We start from the raw sequence: 24,281 nt of genomic DNA, 5'->3' as shown, positions 1-24,281 counted from the left end.
TTTCTTCCTCCACTCTAAGCGCATTCATTTAATTTAGTGACGGAACGATTTGCGCATACATCGTTAAAGAGTTTGAAACGACGGAGTACAATAAAAGGAAATAGGAGAGTACAAAAGCGTATTCCCGGAGGATAGGGTACGAGGTGGATCCGACGGGTAGTCGGCTGGATGGGCCAATCGGAAGCCTAGCTCGTAGCAACTCGAGTCGCCGGTCGACGACGGAGTTCCGAGCAAGGACGCGAGATGGCGGCGGGGAGCCGCGAGCGCGAGGCGCACCTGTCCGTCATCGGTCCCGACTGTCAATCTGACGCTAGCTCGGGTCTCGAGACCGACGCGTTTCGCCGCGCGTCAGAGGGCGAGTAAACCGGGGGCGGCGAAGGAAACGCGAGGCGGCCATCGGCGGTGTCGGAGGCCACGAGGCGGGAGAGGATCGGCCGGTAAGTCTCGGGAAGCGGCTCGAACGGCTCGACGAAACACACCGGCGACTCGCGGGCACGCGGCAGGGCGCGCTGCCGCGGACGCGTGCTCGCGACGATCGCCGCGCGTTTCCCGCGCGTTCGAGGTACGTCGAATCCCGATCCGCGACGTCGGGACCCGCGGTCGCTCTTTTCTCGACTCTCACGTGCCTCCCGCTGCGAACGATTGACAGCTCCGAGAGAGGACCTCCACGGCGAAGACGCGGACAACGGCGACCGGCCTGGCGCGAACCGGCTGCACCTTCCGGAGCCAGGGGACCATGGAACGACGCGTCGGTGAGTGGTCGAAAATTTCCAGACGGATTCGTTCGCCCGGGAAGGCGCATCTCCCGCCGGCGTTCGTCGCTCGGCGATTTCTCCGCTCGCGGGACGCCAAAGCCGCGACGGGCACGTGGTGTCGAGACGCGGGCTCGCTCGGCCACGGGGGCCACACGACTCGCGCCATGGACGCCGAGTCGACCCGAGTCGACCCGAGTCGACCCGAGTCGACCCGAGTCGACTCGAGTCGCACCGCAGAAATACCGCCAACTGTCACACCGCGCCGAGCTCGAATCCAAGGGGCGCCGTGGCCCGGTCACCGGGAAACCTCGATCCGCTCGGGTTTGCGAGGTTAGGGGGCTTACCGACCGAGCGCCGGCCGCATCGACCCGACACGTGCCAGTGACGGATTTCGACCGCCTCGTGTTTACGTTCGACGGGCCGCCGGTCACCGGTCGCCGGCGGCGCGGGCGAGACGTTCGCCCGTCCGGAGTCGTTGCGTAAGCGAGGCTTCCGGCGCCTCGGGGATGGGGCGAATTTAGGGCCGACCCGGGATGGCAACGCCGAGCGCGCTCCTTATCGTCTCGCCTCTCTCCGTGGCTCTTTGCTCTCCTCGCGTTATCGCCGAGATTTGCGCAACAGCCGAGACTCCCCGGCTCTCGACGTTTCCATTTCTTTTAGCTCTCTTAGCGCCCTCGGCAGGAGCCGCCTCGGCCCGTGAAATAGTGCGAACAGGTGCGCCGACGGTGGGTGCACTCGCGCCCGGACGGAGTTATTCCCGGGCGAGTGTCGTTGTTTGTTCGCGTCCCTCCCTCTCCCCGGAGTCGCTCGGTTGGGCCTCTCGCTCGCGCCTTACGTAAGCCGGCCTCGCTCTCCGGGGCCTTACGTAACTCGTGACCGGGAGGGCCTTCTCCCGAGGGAGGCGGGAACCGAGGATGCCCCCCGGACGGCGAGAAGGACGCGAGACTCCGACGGACGTCTAATTCCGTCCGGGTCTCGGCTCTCCGACCGGAGATTTGTTTCCCCGGCGACCGGGACGCGTCTCCCTCGGGCCGGAGGAGGCACCGCGGTGACGCAACTCGAGGACTCGCGGAAGCGTCGGGACGCCAGGTAGCCGCGCGCGCCTATTCTCGGCCGCGGAACGGTCAAAGGCCGGCCCGACGACGCTCGGCGGATCCGCGAGCGGGGCGAGTCCGTTTTCCGCGAGACTCCTATTCCGGGCGCGGCTCCCGAAATAGAGGCCTCGCGGAATGCCTCGGGTACTCCTCCACTCGGCGGCCAAGGGGCTCCCTCGCGGGCGCGCTCCCCCGAGGCGGCCGCCGGCGGTCTTCGAGGTTCCGCCTAGATTCCGACGAGATCGCGCCGCGGGGGAAACGCGTCCGGACGGACGACGGCCGCTTCCGCGTGGCGGTCCGGGCTAAAATCGTCCCCGACCGACGAGGAATGCCCCGGTCGGGGTCGGTGCGGATCGATCGGGGCGACGGGGATTCCTTTCGTCGGCTTCTCGGGGCCGAGAGGCCAACGGCTCGGCTCGCTTCCAGAGACGAGACGAGACGAGACGAGAGCTAGCGAGGGTCCGACGGTTTTGGCTCGGCGGCCGAGAAGGTGTTAACCCGGAGTCGTTCTCGATGCTTCTGTGCCACGGGGTATATTTAGACGTCGATTTTAACACGGAACGAGTTGACCGGCGTCTCCGGCGGACCGAAGACGCGGCTCTCCCCAGGAGGCCTTCGGCCATCCAGGACGGCGGGGGGGGGGAAGGTCCTCCGGGAGTCGCACGTGTCGTGGCCTCGTCGAAATCGGACCGGCTCGGGACACGTTCTCGGAAAGCCGTAAGGGAAGGAAGACCAATTCGCGCGGGGGAGCTAAACGATGGGCAAACCGCGTCCGAGGCGGGCCGGAGACGTCAAGGAACGGCGAGGAGTTTGCCGCGGTGATTTACGATCGGACGCCGAGGGAGGACATCTTCCGGGATTCGACCGCGACGCTCGTCGGGGGAAGGTGTCGGGTCGGGTCGGGTCGGTCCGGTATAAATACGCGGCCGAGGATGCTCCGCGCGGATCGGTCGCGTTCCAGGCCGGAGTCGGCGAGCCTCGAATGCCGCGGGGAAGAAGGTCGTCCCTTTGGCCGGCGGCGAGTACGCCGCCGGTCCGCTTTTGGAGCAGCGTCCAAGATGGCGCGGTGAAACGAGATACGCCGGTCGCGAAACGTCGGGTCGACTTCCGATCTCTCGGATCCGGCCTTCCGCGGCCCTATTTTCGCCGACGATCTCGCGCGTAACGCAGGTCGCGGTTACCGAGTTCGCGGGCCGCGCCACTCGGGACGGCGCGCTATCTTTGGACGAGTCGAACTTGGATCAACGAACCGGCTCGCTTTGGCTCGCTTTCGGCTCGCTTTCGGCTCGCTTTCGGCTCGCTTTCGGCTCGCTTTCGGCTCGCTTTCGGCTCGCTTTCGGCTCGCTTTCGGCTCGCCGTCTCCTTCCTCGCGTGATTTATTCCTCGCGCCGGTCCAGATTTTTCCGTCCGAGCTATTTACGCTCGACGCGTTACTGGGCCGAGTCGGCCGCGGGACTTCCGCGCTCGGTTCGGAGACCGCCGGCTCGTTAAGAGCGATTACGCGGTGCCGGGGAGGAAGGGTGCTAACTCCGCTCTTTAGCGGGGCGCTGCCTCCTCGGCACTCGGCGAGACCCGCGGTAGTCGGAACAAACAAGATAGCGGAGGGGCGCGCGGGGCTCTTATCGCGGAGATACCTGAGGCTCTCGCGCGGACGCGGACGCCAAATTAAAAGGGACGCCCGATCGACCGATAAGATACGCGCGGCATCTCTCTTCCGTCTCGCCCGTCCGGAGCAGTCCGGAGTAGTCCGGAGGACCTCTAGGTTCGCGGCTCGGCCGCCGCCTCGAAGACGCGGAAGGCCCGGTCCTCCCTCCGCACGTGTTCCCTCCTTATCGGTCGCCGTTAACTCGGCGCGATAAGGACGGCCGAGGCGACGCGGGCGCGAGATAGGCGCCTATCTCCGAGGTCGGAGGTCACTCGGTTTCCGAAGTCGACGGCGGTCCCGCGAACCAGCCGGAGGACCCGGGGGGAATCGCGTCACTCCGAAGTCGCGTCGTCGTTCCCACGGCCCCGCGATTCCCATGTTAATTCGGAGGTCGGCCCTCCCCTTCCCGCGCGGATCGGCTCGATTCCGCCCTTCGCGCGACGCGCCCCTCCTGGCTCGTAGACCCAACAAGCTTTATCGTCTCGCGGCGGCCCGACGGACGACGTCGCACCCGGAACGAGGTCGACGTCCGGTTTACGCTCTCGCAGACGCGTTCCCGATCGATCCCGAGGAGGACCGGATAGCGCCGGTGCCCGCCCGCGTCAGTTGCGGAAAGCACCCCGTCCGGCGGAGCTACGAGCGGCTACGAGCGGCTTCCGCCGCGCGTGGGCGGAGGTTTCATTCACGAGAGCCGGTCCGCCGCGCGGCGGATCGAACCGGGCGTGATCCCCCCCACCCCGGGGGGGGGGGCCTTCCGGAACGCCGTTCCGGTTTCCGCGACGGAGCGCCTCCGAAGCGGGTTCCGCGCGGAGACGCGACGGCCGCAGCGGACGCGAGGGGGCCAAGGCGACGGCGTAAGATCGCGGAATTACGTAAGCTCCTCGAAGCGCGTTGCGCAACCCGTCGCTCGCCGCTCGCCTCTCGTTATCGAGTCCCGCGAACGAGCGCGCGTCGCCCTTCGTACCGCTCCGCCGAGGGCCCGCGGGAGCGGACGAGAGTTCCTTTCCGCGTCCGCGAGGGACGGCGCCGAATCACCGGAGCGTCGCAGGGAGGGATACGTTTTCCCGCCAACCGACTGGGAACCGGTAGCCGGGGGGGGGGGGGCGGGCCGGCGTCGAGCCGGCGTCGCGCGGCGCGGGCTCAGTCGCGGTCCGACTTCCGAGGCGCGAGCGGGTAGGAGCGGGCAAGCGGGAGAAGCGAGTGGTTCGCGAGTGGTTCGCGAGTGATTCGCGAGGTGCGCGGGGGTGGGACGGGCCGTCAGATGCCGGCCACGCGTGCCCCCGAGGAGGGCGAGTCGTCCGGGGGGAGGAAGTGCGGCTGCCGCCGCGGCGAGACGCCGGCCGGGAGCGGTCGATGCCCGTAGAGGAACGCGCGGCGCCGCGAACCTCGTGCTCGCCCCTGAGTGGGTGAGACCGCGCCGGAGCGTCGCCGGGAGGGATATGCTCCCGCCCGCTGCCATGCACCTGGAGCAGAGGATGAGTACCGGCGCGCCCCACCCGGAGCCCCGGCGGACGGCCGCGTCTTCCCGCGAGCCCCACCTGCCCCATCGGCCGGCCGTCCTTTCCCCAGGTAAGGCAAGGGCGGCGCGAGTCGGCTCCTGCGTCGGCTAGTTGCATATGCATGGGTATTCGAGGTACGTAATCGGCGCATTCAATGCAAAACGTCCCGCCGCGCCGCGTGCGCGAGCAGATGTCAAGGAGGTTACCGGCGGGCGCGTCGCGCCGCCTCGCCCTCCCCGGCTAAGCGTAATCGCGGCGTCGGGCAAACGACTCGGGGACGGCTTCGACGCGGAATACGTATGTGCACCAGTCGACGCGATCGCGAAGTCAACCGAGTTCAATTAGTTTGACGGTGCGAGTCCACTTTGGCCGCGGCGAGTTCCCGTTCCTCGCTCGGCCGTCGCGAGTCTTCCATGAGAGAGAGAGAGAGAGAGAGTTGCGGAGATGCGAAAGGAGGAGGACACTCTTTCGCGAGGAGACGGGGCAATCGGGAAGGTCGCGCAAAGATGCCGAATCGCTTCCAAGAGGCTCGACCGGAGGCTTCTAGGACGTTGACGTAACGCGGACGTAACGGCCGAGGCACGGTCGCGACGCCGCGAGGACGCCGCGAGGACGCCGCGAGGACGCTCGGTTCGCCGTAAAGTGGCCTGGGTTTGGGATTCCTCTTCTCCTTCTCTTCCTCGGCCGCCTCGGAGTCATTCTCCGGAGAAGGAGAGAGACTGGCGTCCTGCGAAGATTTGGACAATGAGGTTGCTCAACGGCCCGATATCGGGACATCTCTGTCCTTTCTGGCCCCTCGTAGTTTTCACTCGCGAGTGGAAGGGACGGCGATAAGCTCCTCATGGCTGCAAGCATCGGACGTTATCGCCCGTCGATCGCGGTTAACCCAATAACGCCAGTTAACGCGGAAACCGCCGGTCGAAGGGAGGGGGCAGACGACGATTCCGGACCACCCCGCCTCGTTCCGCGGGCCTGGAGCGATCCGGCGCGGCCGATTTTCCGAGCCAGCGGCCGGGGGAGAGGAAAGGCATTCGCGGCCCCGCCTTATCAAGAGCGCGTTTATTTTTAATTGACTCCGAAACGTCAACGGCTGGCACGCGTCGGGCTTGCGGAGCGAAACTTGCGAAATTGCCGATTTTTCTGGATCGAGCCCATCGCACCACGTAAGAATAGACCCATTCGAGTCGAGGCCCAAAGTCGCGTTTCGTCATCTCCCGGCGATTCGCTCGCCGGCCCCAGTCGATGGAGGCGTCGCGATGGGGTCCGAGGGCTCGGTGCCCCACGGTGTCGAGTGTCGGACGACCGTGGCGACGTCTCCGGGGCTAAATACGGAACGACCGGCCGGTACTCGAGTATATTTTCGGAACGCGCCTCGTCTCGGAAGAAACGACCGGCGGCGGCCGAGCGAACGAGCGGGCTCGGATCGGCGGATCGAGGGATCGGCGGATCGGCGGATCGGCGGATCGGCGGATCGGCGGGAAAGGGTCGCGGAGGAGGAGAAGCGGCCCGAGAGTGAGCGCAACGACACCCGGTGGCGGGTCCTGCTCCCTTCCTCCCGCTCGGCGAAACCGGAAGCGGCGTCCACGGACGCTCCGTCCAGCTGGCGTCGCGGTCGATGAGCCGACTACCCGGAGTCGTCGTCTAGACGGATAAAGGCGTCGAGGGTGGCGAGACACCCGTAGCAGCGGCCGATGCGCCGCGATCGATGGGCCCCTCTGTCCCTTAACGAGCCGGCTCTCGGTGCTCCTCGTTCGCCCCTTCGCCCCTTTGCCCCTTTCCATCGGTTTTGACCGGCACCGGCCCTCGCCCCCTCTTCGTCCCCCTCTCGCTCGTCCAAAGACGACGCTCGAGTCTCCTCGGAAAGCTGCCGACCTGGATTTTGGTATCTACCGTTGATTCGCGTTGGGTCAGAAAGACCGATTCGAGCGATCGAAGATGGATTTTATCGTGCCACCGACTGGCCTCGACCGTTGCGATCGTTCGATGGGTCCGACTCCCGGAAGCGATCGAACCGGTGGCAGGAGCCGCCGTTCGGTTCGCGTTCGATTTCTCGAGGCCGCTTCGCCCGGATCGATCGATTGATCAATCGCCGACGAGTTCGCGGCCGAGGTTAAGGATCGCCATTAGAAATTCGGCGGGCGTCGTTTAAATACCCACGTATCCGGTACACCGGTGGGTCCCGGATCGGGTAGAGGGGCTACTCGGGAATCGGTGGAACGTCGCGGGGAGGGAATCAACGTGCGATTCAAGGCCTCGACTCCGGCCTTTATGTAACCGGTCGAATTGGTCGCTTTCCCTGTCCTACCGGTTCCCTTTCGCAATCCCTGCGGTTCATACCTGGGCCCTGCGAACTCACGAGCCTTCGCAGGATTTATCGTCGTTTCCGCGGCTCTTAGAGAACTTCCTCCGGGTGCAAATCCGAGATTTCCCGCTCCAGAAGTTGGTACGTTTCGCCGATCGCCGACTGATTCTCAGGATTTTTCATCATTGAAACGAACAGCTTTAAAAGAAGTGTTTCGGTGCAGCAAATGGCCATTAGTCGGGAAATCTTTCACGAGAAATTTATTTCGTGAACGGTCTCGTCAATTTATCTTGTCCGAGTCAAAGGAATCGCATTATTCGGATCGTTTCGTCTACGATTAAATTCGACGTACCCTCGCGCGGAGGGGCCGCTCAGCCGTGCCAAGAAATTCTCCACGGGAAAAGGCCTTTCGACTCGATCCATGAGATAGGAGTTCGTTAAGCGCCCCCGTTGCTCGAGTCCTCGTTCCTGAAACGACACGTGCGCGCAGATTCGTCCCGTTTTCCAAATTTTTCAATTTTCTTCAGCTTCTCCATCTTCTCCGCATGGTCGGAAATCCGAGAAGGGCTCGGATGTCTGTTCGGACCGCCTCGAGCCTCTCCGGCCCGGACCGCCGAAGATTGGCCGACCGATCTCGGAGGTTTAGAAACACGCGCATCCCGAAGCTCCCTCGACCTCGAATGGGGTAGCTTCGCGAATCGCGGACCTTCTGCCGCATCGGAAGGGCAAGGGGGCTCCTCCGAGCCGTCCTCGTACTTCCGCCGAGCGAATTCGCAGACCGTTTCTTCACCGTCCGGCCTCGCTTTCGTGCCGTCTGCAACCGCAACGGTTATCTCTTCTTGCCTCGGGTTGGGCGCTTTTTAGAGCCGGCGGCATCCTGGAGACTCTCGTCTTTTCTTCCCTCGCCCTCGATCGAACGACCGCGCGACTCGACGACGAAAGGGAGGAGAGCGGGTTTCGCGATCGGTCATCGATGGATCGACTCTTCCGACGTGTTCCTCCGATGCCCCCGCGCATGCAGGGACGTTCCGGTGAATCGGGCAACGCGTCATTTTTGGTTAGCCGGAAACCCCCGCGGAGGGGCCCGCCATTCTCGGTGACGTCGCGACGGAGGTTCCACGGGGCAATAAACGTTGGATGAATGGGATTTTCCAGGCCTAGCGGCCGAGCCGGCTTCTAACGGACTTGAAGGCCGAAAGTAGGGAAGGATCGTCGACGCGCGGAGGGGTCTTTGGGTTTATCACCCTGCTGGAGTTTCAGGTCCAAATCTCAGGCAGGGGTTACGGTCGGCGACTGTCGGCTAGCGACGTTCTTTTCCGAGTCCTCGGCTTTTCCGCGCAGACTCTGGGCATTCCAGGGCCGAGGGTCGAGCCCGGTCGTTCGTATGGTATTCCCGGCTGTGTACCTCGCATACCTGGTTCTTCTATTCCTCGGGTTTACCCGGAAGAAGTCGCAATAGAATAATTAAGAGGCCGCGCGGGGGAGCAGCTAGGAATAAATAAGGTGGAATCGTCGAGGGCTGTAACGGAAAGGCGGCTGAAAGTCGGCCCCGATGCAGGCTCGAGCGGGCCCGTCTGCAGGAAACGTGCGTCGGGGCGGACCTTCTTCAAGGACCGACAGACACGGAGTAGTCGTCAACTTGTTTGCTTAGCTGGCCAAACAGCGATCGGCCGCGTTACCCATGGATTCCCCGTTGCCGAGCCAGAAACATCGTTGGCTCGCCGTGTCGACTCGATTCGGGAACTTTGGATCGAGGGCCGTCGAGGGGCCGTCGAGGGGCCGTCGCGGTGTCGGTCGGACCGGGCCGGATAAGTCGGTGCGAGCGGAGGAAGCGCATCGGATGATCGGAGACATGATACCGAGGCCTCTTTTCGTTTCAGCGAGAGAACGTTTCCCCTCGTCGAGCAGCACCGACGATGATCAGAGCGGCTCGGACGTGGAGCACGAGTCCTCGGCGATCCGGGGCAAGACTCACCCCGGAATCCTCCACCACTCCGGCACGCACTCGGTCCGCAAACGACGGGGGAATCTGCCCAAGCACTCGGTCAAGATCCTCAAGAGGTGGTTGTACGAGCACAGGTATAATGCCTACCCCAGCGACAGCGAGAAACTCACGTTGAGCCAGGAGGCGAATCTCACGGTGCTGCAGGTAAGTCCGTGCCCCTCGAGTCGGGCGAAAACGAGTCTTTCACCCACGGAGTGGAGTTCGGGAAAGCGAGACTACCGAGAAGTAGCCCGTCGAGGGAACGTTCGCATTTACCCTTTGTCCAGAGGGACGTCGAGAACCGTTAGTCGGCCGCGGCCCTGTACCGCGTTCGTCCCCGCCAATCGGGGGTCGTCCGTCCGGCGAACCCCGCTACAAAAGCTCCGGTCGAGCCGTGAAATCGGTCAAACTCAGGTGGAACGTGGGTCCGTGCGGACATCGACGAGCGCGTCTCGCTTTCCTTTCCTCGCGGCATCTTCGGAGTCCAATCGAACGCGCCCTCGTTCGCAGGTTTGCAACTGGTTCATCAACGCTCGGCGACGCATTCTGCCGGAGATGATTCGTCGCGAAGGGCACGACCCTCTTCAGTACACGATATCCCGTCGGGGGAAGAAGATGCCGGGCGGGAATCACCAGCAGGCCTCGGGCCTCAGTCCCAGGTCCAGCCAGAACTGGGACCCGCTCGCCGGCATGAGCGCCCCCAAGCGCAGCAGGGACCACGACTACGAGGACTCCGTGGGACTCATGTACAGGTGAGGGAGAACGCGCGCTCAGAGAGGGTCGAATCGCGACGGGGACTAACCGCCTCTTTCTCTCTCTCTCTCTCTCTCTCTCTCTCTCTCTCTCTCTCTCTCCTTCTCTTGTTGCAGGAGCGAGGAGGACAGCCCGAACGATTACGAGAGCAGTTCGCACAGCGAGGAGGAGCGTCCCTCGACCCAGTGGCCCAGCGTCATCGTCTACCCCTACTCGGAAACCAAAGTCGAGCAGACCAATCAGCCGAGCTACGGGGACCCGCTCGCTCATCCTGCTCGCCGAGGGTAAGTCCGTCGTTCTTGACCTCGTTCCTTCCGACGCGATTCCGAATACTAATGGCGCGTTTCGTCCACCCCCAGGGAAGAGGGAGACGAGTCGTCGACGGTGAGCGAGGCGGCGTATTGGAGCGCACCCAGGCAGCACCTGACGACGACGACGACGCCGGATGTGCAGCACGAGACCGAGGTATACAGCACGCACAACGCGCACAGCCCGCACAACGACGAGACCCCGCCGCCCACTCCTCCGGAAGAGGACAAAGACAAGTTCAAGTGCCTCTATCTGCTCGTCGAGGCCGCGGTCGCCGTTCGGCAACAGGAGAAAGAGCGCGAGGGGACCGTGGTCTAACGCGAACCTCGCTCCTCGTTCCCTTGCTTTCTCTTCTTCGTTCCTCGCGCGGGACCCAGGGCGGAACTCGCGGGATTCCGCGGCAAAAGGAGTGACCGACGGCGTCGACGAGCACCGAGTGGGGAAGACGCGCGTGGGGCCGGGGGCCGAGTTCACATTCGAGGTTGGGCCTGTCAAGGTTGCGCGGAGCGTTTGGGATGGAGAACGCGACCTGCGTTTTACGGCCAACCTCGCCTCGATACCCGCGGCCTGTGGAAACGAGGACACGGTGGCGTTTCTTCCTGATTTTGGATCGGGACTCGCGTCGATCGCCCTCGCGCTTCGATCGTTCGAGTCGCCATCGCCGTTTCCGGTGACAACCTCCCAGCCTGTCGGCAGCGGGGTTGGCCTTGGTCGATCGTTATCCTTAATAAGTCTTCGAGGTTCGATGTAGCGTCTACGTAAGCTCCGGGTTAAGTCGAGTAGAAACGGAGTCGCGTTCACGACTGGAAAAAACATTCTTCCAAGCGTGTGCGCTCGTCGGTCACTGGGTACGTTTTGGCTTTTCGGTGCCGAGAGCGGCAAGTAACAACGTCCGATTACTAGAGAGGCGATAACGAGCCGTAAAAATGATATTATGCGCGGCCTTATTTTTCCAACGTCAGGGAATGAACGTGACGCCGAAGGCACGTATAATACCGTGTTTCTTGTTTGCCGAACGTGTAAAGAAACGGCAATCCCTTAACACGTTGACTGCCGCGTCACCCATATTCGGGTGACATAGCAGTCGAATAAAATGCGCGTGGCAGTCAAAGTGTTAAGGACCGTTTCGAATAGACAGTGACAGTGGTTGATCGTTGATACTTGGTTTACGGTTCGGCGAGATATTTTCGGGACGGTTGTTCTAGGATTTTCTACAAAAGCGACCCCTCGGGTGTAAATCGGATGATCGTACGCTGTGCAAACGGCGGTTTCGCAACATGCGTGCGATCGAAATGTGCCTTCTGGATTGTCAATTATGTGTGGACACGCGCGATGCAAACGGGATCTTGACTAGTACGCGGAATTTCGTCATTTCCATTTAAGCCAGGTCGCAGATTGTCATTTAAACGACGAGCATTCCTCCCGTCCTCTCCGGGTCATAAAACGCGGCTCCGTTACGATCCCTTCCGTACATCAGTCTAGGAATATTTGGAAAAAGAAGCGAAACAAAAGTCTAGAATTTGGGTAAAACATTACTCGCAGCGTGCACTGTGCCAGATATTCGATTAATTTGGTATTTTTCACTTTACGCGTGGGACATCCCTCGAGGCGAAATCTAATGACCGATAGTGACTTTGTACGAGCGAAATTGAAATCGGAAGTTCAAGTCGACCCTTAAACGTGACAACGATAATTTTTTTTCTAGTCGAAACCATTTGCACCCCTTCTCGCGAGTTATCTGGAATATCGACCTCGGTTGACTTTCGAGAAAGACCGTTCATGGTTCTCACGTCTTGCGCCTTTCGTGAAGCGTCACGACCATACCAGGCAAGCTTGTGTAAGATCGACAGTTGACGATACTCCGATTGATTTTCTGTTTCGAGACGTTGAACTTGGGACCGTACGCCATGAATCCAATTCGAATCAGTGATAACTTTTTGCGATTCAGTGAGCCGTTCGCGGGTTTTTGCCGATTATTTCAAGTAGCACATTCGCGCACCGAGAGTTCGTTTCGATGTTCGCTAGAGCAGAGAAGGTAAAAGTTTTGGTGCCTCGTTCTTGATAAGAAATACGAATCCAATTATTTTCAATTATTTTTAATTAATCATTTATTTTTGTATTTTACCCGAGATCGCGCTAATTCATTCCCTGTCTTTGTTTTTGTATTTGTGCCCTGTGAATGCTTGTACAGTAAGCGCAGACTTTGAAGATCGATACGTAATCGACGAAGGCACGCTAAATCGCGTTAGTTAATCTACGCGATTTCAGCGATGTCGAGGGTTTGCCTTAGGATGGTATAAATTGGTTCATGATTTATGGAATAGTTGCTGTATATGTCGCTTGATTGGTTGCATGATCTCACAGTGAGAGCATTCCTTGAATACAAATTTGTCGATTCTATCCGTCATGAGATTTTAAGTGAATTTTACACGTAATTCTCCAGGGCGTTTCACCCCCCCCCCCCCCCCATCAACCGTATCAGTAGATGAAAGGGAAAAAAAAAAATCGAACGTCGCGATCTCTTGTCCGTAAAATTAGAGCAGCTTCGACGAGGCACTATTCGTGAATTGGCGCAACCACTGTCTACGTGCTTCCGTGAAAGATTTTAAGCTTTGCGGTCTCCTCGTTGTCGCGAGAATATGTTAACCAAATTTTTGCTTTAATTCTCTTTCCCTCCTTGCTAGCGCGTTAATTAAGTATGCGTTCCTCTTATGAACGCAATTTTTGGAAACATGCCTCGAGAAGCGTGACGACGCGTTCGCCTCAAGGGGGGAAGGGAGACGGGGTCCGCCGCGAAGGCGTCGCTCCATGATGACCATCTCTGGCGTATCGATTCCCGAGGAGAATGATCGACCGTTGCCCTTGAAGTGCCCGAAAACTATCACGGAATGTCCAAGTGTATACATACAGCAGTTCAATACCGAAACGGTTGGCTCGCCCGCACCCGATACAGTTGGTTAACAGTAATACGGCACATGACGTTTAATTACGTTTCTTAATCGACGGTGCACTTCAGTGGCCTGTACCTGCCGTTATACAGTGCTTAGTTGTCGTCGTCATCGTCATCGTCCACTGGCATGACCGCGACGACGATCGCAATGAAAATTGCACATCTAGAGATATCGTTGTAGAATCGACTATACCGTCGAGTATTCCACGTGCTTTAGTTTCCACGGCATTCGATGCAACGCGGAACGAACCTCCCAACGGGCGTCGATACATTACGGATAGTTCGTTGTCGTTATCATTTTACATTTTGAGGAGTAATACGCGCGTTTTCCGGCTTCTCGGCATTTTGATTAGTTCGTTGTTATTCGGGTCTCGTTTACGAATGAAAGTTAAGAACCGAGACAAAGAAAGGGGTAGCAAGAGGGAGAAAAGGAACGGGAAAGAAAAGATGAGGACAGAAGGAAGATGGTAGTGAAATAAGATTCTGTTATCCTTAACGTGTACATACATCGTGAAAAAATTGGTACAAACACCAAAGACTTACTTGAGTATCACATACATACATACATGAAATTATTAATGAAATCGCGCAGGTTCTTTCGGGCAGACGTTGACAGAGCATAAGAGTGAGAGGTTCGGGTATGCGAAATAGATCGCTGCTACCGAGAGTGCATGCATGATGGTATACACACGTACGATTGCTTTTATTACAGACGTTTGTTTTCCATTTCTATATGTAATATTGAACCACTCAAGCCTGAGTATGAGTACGTAGGTAACGTGCGTTCATTTAGCATACCGCAAGCGAAATATCGACCTGAGGTATAGAAAGTAGCTAAAGGCAAAGCAAAGTTGTTGAATGTACAAATTACTATTCGAGTTTATTTTAGTATACACTGTTGTCAAGGTCGGTAGGTTTAGCTTGGTAATATGTAAGCTAATAGATTTTTACTAGACTATATATGAGAGTTTTCCCAGTGGTCGGTTACCCTCCGGGGCGATTTCCGGAATGCGCGTTTGTCTGCTCGGTTTTTACTCTTCGATGTCGAGACGGGCCGTGGTCTTGCAAATTTAAAGCTAGTTCGACGACAAGATTTGTCTCACTCCGGAAGCCGTTGCGCGATACCGGATCACCGTCCACTCCCTCCCAAGAACCCGTGTAAATATCCCTTGTTTTCAAGGAGGACATCGAAGCTCGACATCCGAAGGAAAGAAAGATCGAGTCAAGGAATCGCGGTCTCGTTTGCGTCACGCAACGATTATTTGAATCGACAGTGTGCATTTTTCAGGTTTCCTCTTTAGTACGTGTCTTTCCGGACACTGTTTATTTTCCTCCCCGAATCGTAATCATTTATTTTTCTTCCCTTCGACACGATGTCGCCATCGCGCGCGCGCGCGCGCGAGAGAGAGAAAGAGAGAGAGAGAGAGAGTAATTAGAGTATTTTCATAATGCTTGCTGCGATGCCGGATTCGTTGCTGGTACATTTAGGCTGTTGATATATTGTTGGCAAGGTGCGAGTTTAAATTGCGAAATAACGTTGTTAACTATTGGTAATCGTTAGGCGGAAAAGGGGAGAAGAGAATAGCTCGAGAATCGGGCGGTCCGTTTGTCGGTCGGATGCCGGAACGGCGGCGACCAAATCTCCGCAGATTTGCCTTTACCCAAAGATGGAAAGTTCGCCAGAACGGCCCAGCTCGAGCAAGGGCGAATTCCGTAATTCGGCTAGAGAAGGCGTACGACGAAAAGGAGAGGTTCGAGTCTCCCTTCGATTAACCAGTGCTCACTGCCGTATAGTACCCCGACGTGTCTTAGAGTCGAGGGCCTCCGCCGTCCCTCGTCCTCGGGACGTCGCTCCCGGAGAACGACGGGAAGTCGGACGTTCGTGGAGGAAAAGGAAAGAGATATATTAAAAGATATATGTACACGATGCGCGCGTATATGCACCAGGTGCCTCATATCGGCCCCGGCTCTTCTCGGTCCCTTCCCGATCAATCGTTCGTCACTCTCCTCCGTTCTATCATACGTAAGTCGAGCATGGCCTTTAGCGGCGACTTCGGTATCCATTTGTACATTACTTTCTCCTTCCTGGGCCAACGAAGTCGCAACTACGTAATCGATAATTAGTCGACTTAAGTCAACCAAGAGAGGGAGAGCGGAAGAGCGAGTGACAGAGCGACTTACGCAGCAGGAGGCATCCCGTGTTTTAGAGTTCCTAAGTCCCCTCTCCGTGCGGAATGGCTGCAAAGCTCCGAGTCGTGGATATTTACCAAGAACGAACCCGCCCGTCGGGTGGGGAGTCCGTATATGTACACGTACGTCTATAAGTTAGATTCGCGGCGTAATAGGGATTAAGTAGGCGCGGGGGACGACGTTCGCGTAAGACAAAACCTTTAAGTGTAGGTCCGTTTAAGTCGACACGGATGGGTGCCTTCTCTTTGGAGGTCCTGCAAAGGACGCCTTTAGTACGTACGTAACCCGCCGAAAGAAAAGACGGACGATCCGCGTTCGCTTCGACGGTCTTTCACGTGGATTTCGTTACTCTCGACGGCCACGATCGGCAAATCGCGGACTGTCCGCCCTTTCGAAAGAGAGCCTGTCGTGTTAAGTGTTTTTCGTTTCCTCCAGATTTTATTCTGTTTCTAAGCTACGGAAAGCGGGAAAAAGTGAGAGGGAGAGAGAGAGAGAGAGAAGCGCAGCCGAATATTGGAACCGAGGAGATCTTCCCTGAGAAAGAGAGCCGCAGGAAAAGCGAGCAAACCAGTAGGCAACCGGTCGAAGCGACTCAGTGCTATTTTTATTTTCTATCGTATTATATCAGTTTTACGTTTATTTTGTAACCGAACGCGCAGCGACAGGCTGAAACTCGAGCGCGCGCAAGTTTTTCGACACTAAGAAATGAAGTTAAACGTCGACGAGTTTCGGTACCAGCCGGGCCGTAATCGTTTTCCGTTTGTTCGTTAGGGCGCCAACGTTGGCGACGTTCGTTCCTCGCATTTTTCTCTCGTTGCGCGGGACGGTTTTTCGCATCGGCGCGAAATGGTTGATCGCGACGATCCCGGACAGCGGATATTTCATGTATCACGAGGCGAGAAACAACGGGACTTCCGTATATCACGGAACCGACGTTAACGAGCGCATTTATACTTCTCGTCGCGCGTAATTGACGGTCACCGATCGCGACCAGCCCTTGAGAACCGACTACTTTTCGCGCCGGCCGAGTGCCGATCGTCTCGAAGGGGACATCCTCGGGTCGCGAAACTGCCGTCTCCGACGAGATTCCTTTCCTCCGGAGGTTCTCGAGATGCGTTCATGCCGGAGGACGCGTCCTTTGACAATAAGGGGAGAAAAAAAGGAATATTATCTAAGCTTAAGTAAGTTTTAAGTCGAGTCGAGTCGCGGGTGATTACGTTCAGGTGCCATACGGAGGAGCCGGGCCTACCGACGACCCGTTAACGATTAACGATAACGATTAACTAGAGTTAAGCTCCGCACTCTGCTCAACCGACGCGCCTCGCGTTCCACCGATTTCGTACATCGCGAGGACCCGTTAACGCCCTCGAACGATACACGGGCACGGACACACGGACGCGAACACCTTCTTTTCCGTTTAGTTGCCGTTCTCCATTTGTACATGATTCGTCGTAAGCATCTCGCACGCGTCCCTCCCGGGCCCTGGCCGCGGTCTCGCGGCTCGGTTACTCGGTCGTTGGCATTCCTTCAAAACCATCTCACGGCATCGCAGCCTCGACGACTGCTGCCGATTTCGGAACGGCGATCGGGCTTCAGGGGACACGGAGGTGCTCGAAGGGATCGCGTCGCGAACTCCTGGGCGCCCTCGACCCCGCCGAAGTCGTCGCCCCGAGGAACGCGTGCGGGTCCTCGATCTAACTTAGGATTAGTGGTACTGTATTAAACTATTATTCGATTCGCAGACCTACAATAAAGCATGTTGTGAATTTTAATCAGCCATTTCCGATTGCGGGTTCTTCCGCGACCCTCGCGAGTACTCGCCCTTGGACGCGACCCAGAGCCGGTACGATGCGATACCGTACAGGTTGGACCATCGATCGGGGGAAATCGTGGCGCGCGTGGCGGGGAGAGCGGGGAGAGCGGCGAGCGATGCGTGGCCTTCGGTTCTCGCCAGTTCTCGCACGGTCGGCGCACGCGACTGCACGCGACTGCACGCGACTGGCGCGAGTCGACTACTCCCAGGGATTCTCGTGTCATTATGTCAGCGCGTTTCCGTTGGAAGCTGCCCGGAAAATCGTCATTTGCCCCGAATCGCCGGTTGCCGGCCGTCGAGTAGTCGGCCGCGCTCGCGACCCGACTCGGGAGAGCGAACTCGCTCCGGATTGTCCATTTTTCGCTCGCGTCCGCGCCAAGAGCAAATGTTATCGGGAAATATCAGGAGGCGGAGCAGAGATTTCGTGGCCTCGTCGAGAAAATTCCTATTACCTTCTCGGACGAACCCTTTCGGGGGAGAAGGGAGACAGGGGCGGACGGTCGGGAGGAAGGAGGACTGCTGGCTTGTTTTGATTTGCCGGCCGATAAGAAGGAGTCGAGCGCACCGGTCAACGCCAATTATGCCATAGCCCTGTTAACCAGTGTGCAGCAAAGCCGCTCCACGCCTCTACGGCCTTTGGCGCTGACTTACTTTGCGCTGCAGGTGAGACCATCCACGCTTACTGGAAGTCGGGCAGGTTGCGGCCACGAATGGGTGTAGGCACCGCGACGGCGACGCGAGAGCCGGTCGCTTCCTTCCGGTGCGAGCGCGCATTCGTCCCTTCTCCTTCCCCTTCCGTTTCCTTTTGCGCGATTCCACGAATGGAATCGGGATTGCCTCCGCCCTGCCGCGACGGACCCTTTGGATTTCATTTCTAATCGGGTCGCGTTACGGTCTCGCCTTCGTCGCTGCGTCCGATCGTTAAAGATCGGTACCTTTATCGTTTCGCAAACGCTATTTGGTCCACCGATGCGCCGGCTCTGGAACCGCGCGAGTCATCTCGGCTCCCGGCTCCCGGCTCCCGGCTCCCGGCTCTCGGGTTTAATTTCTCCATTAATTTTCCGGGAGGTCAGGCAAATCGAGTTTGACGGAAACTTTTACGAGAGTCGTCGTGGTACCCCGGGGACCCGGAAAAACGCAAGCAGGTATGCGGTTGGGTGGCTCGCCTTGGCACGTGTCGCCGCGACCTGCCAAGAGGTCAAACGAGTCGTCGCTTACCGGTCTGCGTCTCGATGACTTTGTCAGAGGGGTCGTGATATAATCGCGAATGCCGATTACGCGACTCGTTCCGGAGGCTCTCGAATCTTTGCTCGCTCCCAAGAACCCCGAGACCCCTTCCCCGGGGGTCTCGCGCGATTAACGCCGATGCGTCCAATTACTGCGGTACCGATCGATCCGCTTCGAGTATCTCGTTTCCCTCGACCCCTTCCCGAGGCTAGGAATCGCTCCTAGAAGCCTAACTCTTTCGCGAGACGATGTTTGCGGCCGCGGCCGTGAAATTCTCCTCGCGAACTCGTGCCATCGACCCGACGTTTGGCACTCCTGACCGGTACAAACTCGTCAGGATCCGGAGGAATCGCCTCTACGTGTCTCGGTTTCGGAGCATGTCGGCTACGACTAGGAGTCGTTTCTTTCCGCGGCGGTCGATCCGAACCTGGAACTCGATTCGTCGCTGCTGGTTGACGAGATATTCAAAGAAAGGAGGAAAAAAACCGTTTGAGATGCCTTTGCCAGCCGGTATTTCGGCTTTAGTTCCTCGCGCGGGCCGTACCAGATTCCGGACGAGTACGGGGACTCGCGGGTTCGCGTTGGCACAGGAGGGTTAACGCCACGGTTAGGATAAACGGTATTTTTGTTTTAATCGCTTGGTCATGGTAAAAGGTGCTCGGAACGAGTAGACGATTTGCGGCGTCCATTTTATGACTTTCGCGATTCTGCCGAGTGGAAGCATGGAAGAAAGGAAAATTTAGGTTTTCTCTGAGTAGCTCGTACGCCCACGGAACGAGTACGCGGAGGCACCGAACGATTTCCGCACGAATCGGAAATCGTTTCGGTTGCAGCGTTTCTATTCAAGGTGTGCGGATTCCCTTTCGTCTCGAACCGCGTCAGTGAAATTGCAACGGTGAAATCGATCGGCCGCGCGCTTTTCGCACAAGTTGAAAAATTGCCGCCGATTTACCGCAACGCGCAGGATAACGCCAAGGATAACGCCAAGGATAACGCCAAGGATAACGCGAAGGGTTACGCGGGATCGTCGAGGACCGGCGCCTCCACCCCCGCCCCCGCCTTCGTCGGTCCCGCAGGTAGGGTCGCGACATGCAGGGTCGTTTGCGAGTCTCCCCGCCGAAAGAAAAATGGATTATTTTTAAGATACGACGAACCCGCGCGTCTCCTGGCGTCAGATGCTTCGTGGTCGATGGATCCAGATGGATCGTAATGTGAATATTGGGTCAGGAATTGGTCGTACTTCGCCATACCGTAAATTGTCCACGTGCCCTCTGTGGCGTGGCCGCGCCGGAGGGCAGTGGTCTTCCCGTCCGTATTATGGCGTAGCATATTTCACTGTTCGTGCCCCTTTGCGCGGATTGATATCGCGCCGGCGCGACCGCGCATCCCGGCCCAGGCGATGGTCAAGGGTTCCCTCGGTTTTTCGTCCGATCAAGGTATACGCGTCTTCTGGTCGTTTCGTAAAACGTTGACCCGCCGGCGGAGTCTCGATCGCCGGTGCATTCACCTTACGTAAGGTGTACGTTCGACGCTCGCGTGCACGTGCTCTTGCACGTTCCTGCCCTCCTTTTCGAAGAGCACCTTTCTTTAAAGAATTTGGTGGGGCAGTCGGCCCGAAATCGTCGCCGCGCCCTTCAGGGAAAAAGCCGGGAAAGGGGCAAATGGGAAATTCCCGTACGGGCGTGAATTCGAGGCATTCCGGCGGCATCGTTCCACCAGCAGTATCGGTGCGGAACGGGCCGGATCGCGAACGCTCGAATCCGTAACGGCGTTTAATGTTTACGCGTTCCGATCCTTCTCTTTCTGCGTTCGGATTTTGGTCGTTTCTGGAGCCGTATCTGCTCTCTCACGGCGCGTAGCTTCCAGCTCGTCCCCCGGGTTCCTTTGAGCCGGACGTACGCGTACTCGGACCGTCCGATGTTCGGGCATTCGGATATTCGTAAGGTGCTCGCGACCGTCGATCGCGATCGTCCTCGGGAACGTTTTCGGCCATCCCGTTTCTCGGTACGCATGTAGGACTCGTTATGCTCGCTACTCGATACTACGAAGACAGCGAAAAGATAATTTATAAGCTCGCATTCAGGGCGTAAGGTCTCGGCCCCGATTCGTCGACGCGTAACGGTTTCGAGGCGATTCGCTGAACGCACCAAAATTAGGCGGTTCGATCGGTCCGACTTCGGGCCGAGTCGCGACTTCCCGTTTCGTGGCTCGACTCCGATTCGCTCGCGCGAGCGGTCCTTCGGTATGCAGGGCAGATTTTGTATTCCACCTGCGAGCGACACCATTGCACGGTCCTCTTTTCGCTCGTGGAACGTTCTCGGGTTTCGCCGATGAAGTTTTCGGCGCTCGTTCGCTCCTTCGGGATACGGAGGTCAGTGATTCCTCCCCGAAACGAACGAGATCCTGACCGACGGTGGGCCGGGTGGGGACGCATCGATAATTCGAAGCGATTCCTCGAGGAGAGATGCCCGCGCGAACCTCCGAGGCGGAGGCTAGCGCAAGGTGGATCGAATTTAAAGGAGGCTCCGATAAAAACGGCCTCTTGCATTGGCAGGAACGGGGCCGAAATCGTGATAGCGTTTTCTAACTACGGGAGGAACGGCGCTGGTTCGTTGACTCGTGGTTACGCGATTACTCGGCGATCGAATATTTGCGAATCAACTCGTCGAGATTTTTAGCAAGGACGGAGATCGCACGGTAATATACCGGATTTGATAACCAGTCCTTGCATCTAACGGTTGCGCACAAGTCCGGCCGATATACAATCAAACCGCGTGCTGTCGATTGACACTTATTTTTTTTTACGATCACTTGGTTAAATCGGCACTGTCTCAAACACGTTTCAACGGCTGATCATCGAGTAATCTTCTCTCACGATTTGGCTAGATAAAGATTCGACCGGTAAATCAATTGGAAAGCTTTTACGGTGGAGTGACATTCCTGTTTCCGGCGATTCGGGTAACCGGGGCAATAGCAATTATCGATGACAATCAGGTGTACGACGCCATCGTCGATTCGGTCTCGTCCTCGTCGCGTTGAACTCGTTGCTTTCTTGCCGGCCCGTTTTACGTGCTCACGCGATGAACGTGATAATTATTCCAATCGGGTGCCCCGGTTAAAGTAGCCGTAAACGTTTGTACGCGCTTCTCGCCCAAAGTTTTGCTTCGGAGGCGTCGGGGTACCCTTAAAGGGAAGAATAGTTCGCGAACGAGTTAAAAGCTCGAAAGATCGGTCGCTCGTTGAAACAATAAACGCCGTCTTTGCAGGGCAGCTGACAACATGACGATGGCTGCGATCTTTCTGCTGATCGGGCTGACGTTGCTCAAAAGGGGAGATTGCCAAGTTCCGGAGAAACCGGATATCGACGATCACCGGGAATCTCATCACCGACAGAAGAGAGTCCTGTGGATCACGAACGACGGAAGGATAGCTCTGCCGCCCGGAACAATCATGACGATCACTCCTACACTCGCCATGCCTTTCGTCAGATACCCTCCTTATGGATTTCTGAGCAACATGACGATCAGTCTTCCGTTTACTAGTAAGCTTTTTCAAATGTGCAATATGCTCGTAACCGCGAGCGAGGTGTATCTTATGGAACGTATCATCAAAATACTGGGATAATTATCAAAGAACTCGTTTCATACCGGTCGTCGAATCCCGGCGGTCGTTGCCTCATACCCATCCGAGTAACGAAACGTTACCTTTGACTTTGCGTTTCCAGTCGACCTCGACAAACTCGGATTGACGGATAACGAAAATCCGTACGGCTCGCTACCCCCGGTCTTCGACAGGGCCATGAATAGTCGCGAGGCAGGCACGATGATGGCGGACTTTATCGCCTCGTTCATAAAACGGCGACTGCAGAAGCGAGACGCTCCCGATGCACCGAGGAACGCGTTTCACGGCGGAGAGCGAGCATTGCTTTACGGAACAGCCGAGGATATGTTGAGCACTCTCGGCATGGATGGAAAAGCTTGTTTGTTGAGGGCGATTTGCGAGGTTCACGGTCATCCTTTGGACAACTTTGGTCTTATCGGAGAGATGCTTAAATTGTTCTTCACGTAAGTAGGCCTTCGGAATTTCGTTCTCTAAATGGGAAACGCGAGACTAACTGCGTATATCGATTAAAGAGTAAGATTAACCGCGTATCATTCGTTGGTCGAGATTCGTTTCCCGATAAGCCGAATCGTTAACCCGTTAAATGGTCGCGATCCCTTCCGGGTCAAAGGAGAAGTTTCGAACCTTAACCGATCGATTCGTTCAGCTGCCTAATGACGCGTTTTCTCTTCAGTGCCAGTAGATCTCCGTTCGCTTATCTTATGAAAGAATACGTTGAAGCGGAAAACAGAGGAAAGTCGCACGGAGAATGTTGGCCGTATTACAAGGCCTGTCCTAAATCATTGTTCCTCCCATCACGAAACGAATACACGTAAGTATAAGATCGTCGATTCGGAAACCCTTTGAAGTAAAAGATTCGAAATTTCGTTGCGTTTTTTTCAGGAAAGACTCGAATACATCCGAGTACGCTGAAAATGATATAGAAGACAACTTTCCGACAACGAGAGGATTCGAAGATAGATCGTTCGACATACAATCAACGAGTAACAAAAAACATACGACGCATTCTTCGATGTAGCTAGGAAATTCGAAAGGGCGAAATGCCGACTAATCAAGACGTGCTCTCCAAAGCACCTTTTAGATAGGAAACGAATATCTCTACCGCGGTTCTTAACAGACGATTTAAATGAAATTTCCTAGTACCGTTTAGTTCGTTTTTGGCAGTCAATGGTAATGCACGCGATATCGTATATAACGGTACATCTTGGAGACCCGACAGTGAGATACGCCGATAGCGAAATAATTATTGCGTAAAATGGAATGTGCATAATATATAGCGATATAGTCATACCTATTAATTACACCGATCATATTTCTCGTTTTATTCCATAGTACTTAATACATCAGTCGATCCTCGAAAGAGCATATAGGAAATTTACGCGAGATCAAGAACGTATGGTTTTATAACTTACCCAGCAAATCTACGCAAGTTTAGTAAGTTTTTTTTTTAATGCATTACATAGAATTCGAATAAGTGTAAGGTAATATATAACGTTACAACATAATAAGATGTAAATAAATGTCTGCATTCGAGTAGAAAATCAATACCTTCGATACGTTACTTATCGTTATATGAAAGGCGCTAAGAGATCGAATCGACGTCAATAAGAAGAAATACCCCTTTCGGCGGTAACGCCATTTTGGATACTCTAGTGTTAACACAAGCTGGCGCGTCATGCTACCAATATTATTAAGCAGATGGCATTTTTTCATTTATCATCATTTCGTGTCACTCGTTACCGAAGCCGGAATACTCGAAAACTACGCACCGCAGGAGAAAACGGTAAAGGAAGTTTCGCTTCCAAACGACGTCCGCCGTCGATCCCCCCGGGTCCCAATTTCCGGTACCTGAACGGACAGGGTCGGTTCAGGTAGGGGGCGTTCACGACCGGCGCGATGGATAGGGGACCGGATTTCGCGACGAAACTTTCTTTACCATTTTTCTTTACGACCCGTGGTTCCGGAGATACAGCGAAAATAAAAATTCTGCGCTCTGATTGGTCGGTTCTTTGGAGTGGCGTAACTCGGAAACTACGTGGCGTAGCCGAAAACGGAAAAGGAAGTTTCGCTTCCAAATGACGTCCTCCGTTGATCCCCCAAGGTCCCAACATCCTGTACCTGAACGGACAGGTAATTCAT

The 24,281-nt window shown here is 56.7% G+C and overlaps 2 protein-coding genes across 5 annotated transcripts; both read left to right on the top strand.

Annotated features, from left to right (window-relative positions):
- Window positions 1-320: 320 nt before the first annotated feature.
- LOC105695328 (homeobox protein AKR) lies at window positions 321-17,253 on the top strand. 4 transcript variants are annotated; one of them, XM_012416814.1, is made up of 6 exons: window positions 321-437; window positions 650-752; window positions 9,176-9,444; window positions 9,790-10,031; window positions 10,149-10,316; window positions 10,392-17,253. In XM_012416814.1, exons 2-6 carry the CDS (start codon window positions 737-739, stop codon window positions 10,657-10,659), a joined length of 963 nt encoding a protein of 320 aa, XP_012272237.1. In that variant the 5' UTR covers window positions 321-437; window positions 650-736; the 3' UTR covers window positions 10,660-17,253. The 4 variants fall into 4 exon arrangements, with proteins under 4 accessions (XP_012272237.1, XP_012272236.1, XP_012272235.1 ...); XM_012416813.1 differs by lacking the exon at window positions 321-437 and having other exon boundaries at window positions 470-752; XM_012416812.1 differs by lacking the exons at window positions 321-437; window positions 650-752 and adding an exon at window positions 4,676-5,063.
- A 203-nt stretch (window positions 17,254-17,456) lies between these two features.
- On the top strand, window positions 17,457-23,687 carry LOC105695238. Its single transcript, XM_012416610.1, has 5 exons — window positions 17,457-17,957; window positions 21,788-22,062; window positions 22,246-22,585; window positions 22,816-22,953; window positions 23,025-23,687. Exons 2-5 carry the CDS (start codon window positions 21,801-21,803, stop codon window positions 23,158-23,160), a joined length of 876 nt encoding a protein of 291 aa, XP_012272033.1. The 5' UTR covers window positions 17,457-17,957; window positions 21,788-21,800; the 3' UTR covers window positions 23,161-23,687.
- Window positions 23,688-24,281: the final 594 nt, after the last annotated feature.

The sequence above is a fragment of the Orussus abietinus genome, unplaced genomic scaffold (assembly GCF_000612105.2).
Source record: "Orussus abietinus isolate OABI.00-Male unplaced genomic scaffold, Oabi_2.0 scaffold47, whole genome shotgun sequence".
Classification (NCBI taxonomy): Eukaryota; Metazoa; Arthropoda; class Insecta; order Hymenoptera; family Orussidae; genus Orussus; species Orussus abietinus.
Note: the sequence above shows the minus strand (reverse complement) of the source record. Positions and strands in the feature narration are given on the sequence as shown.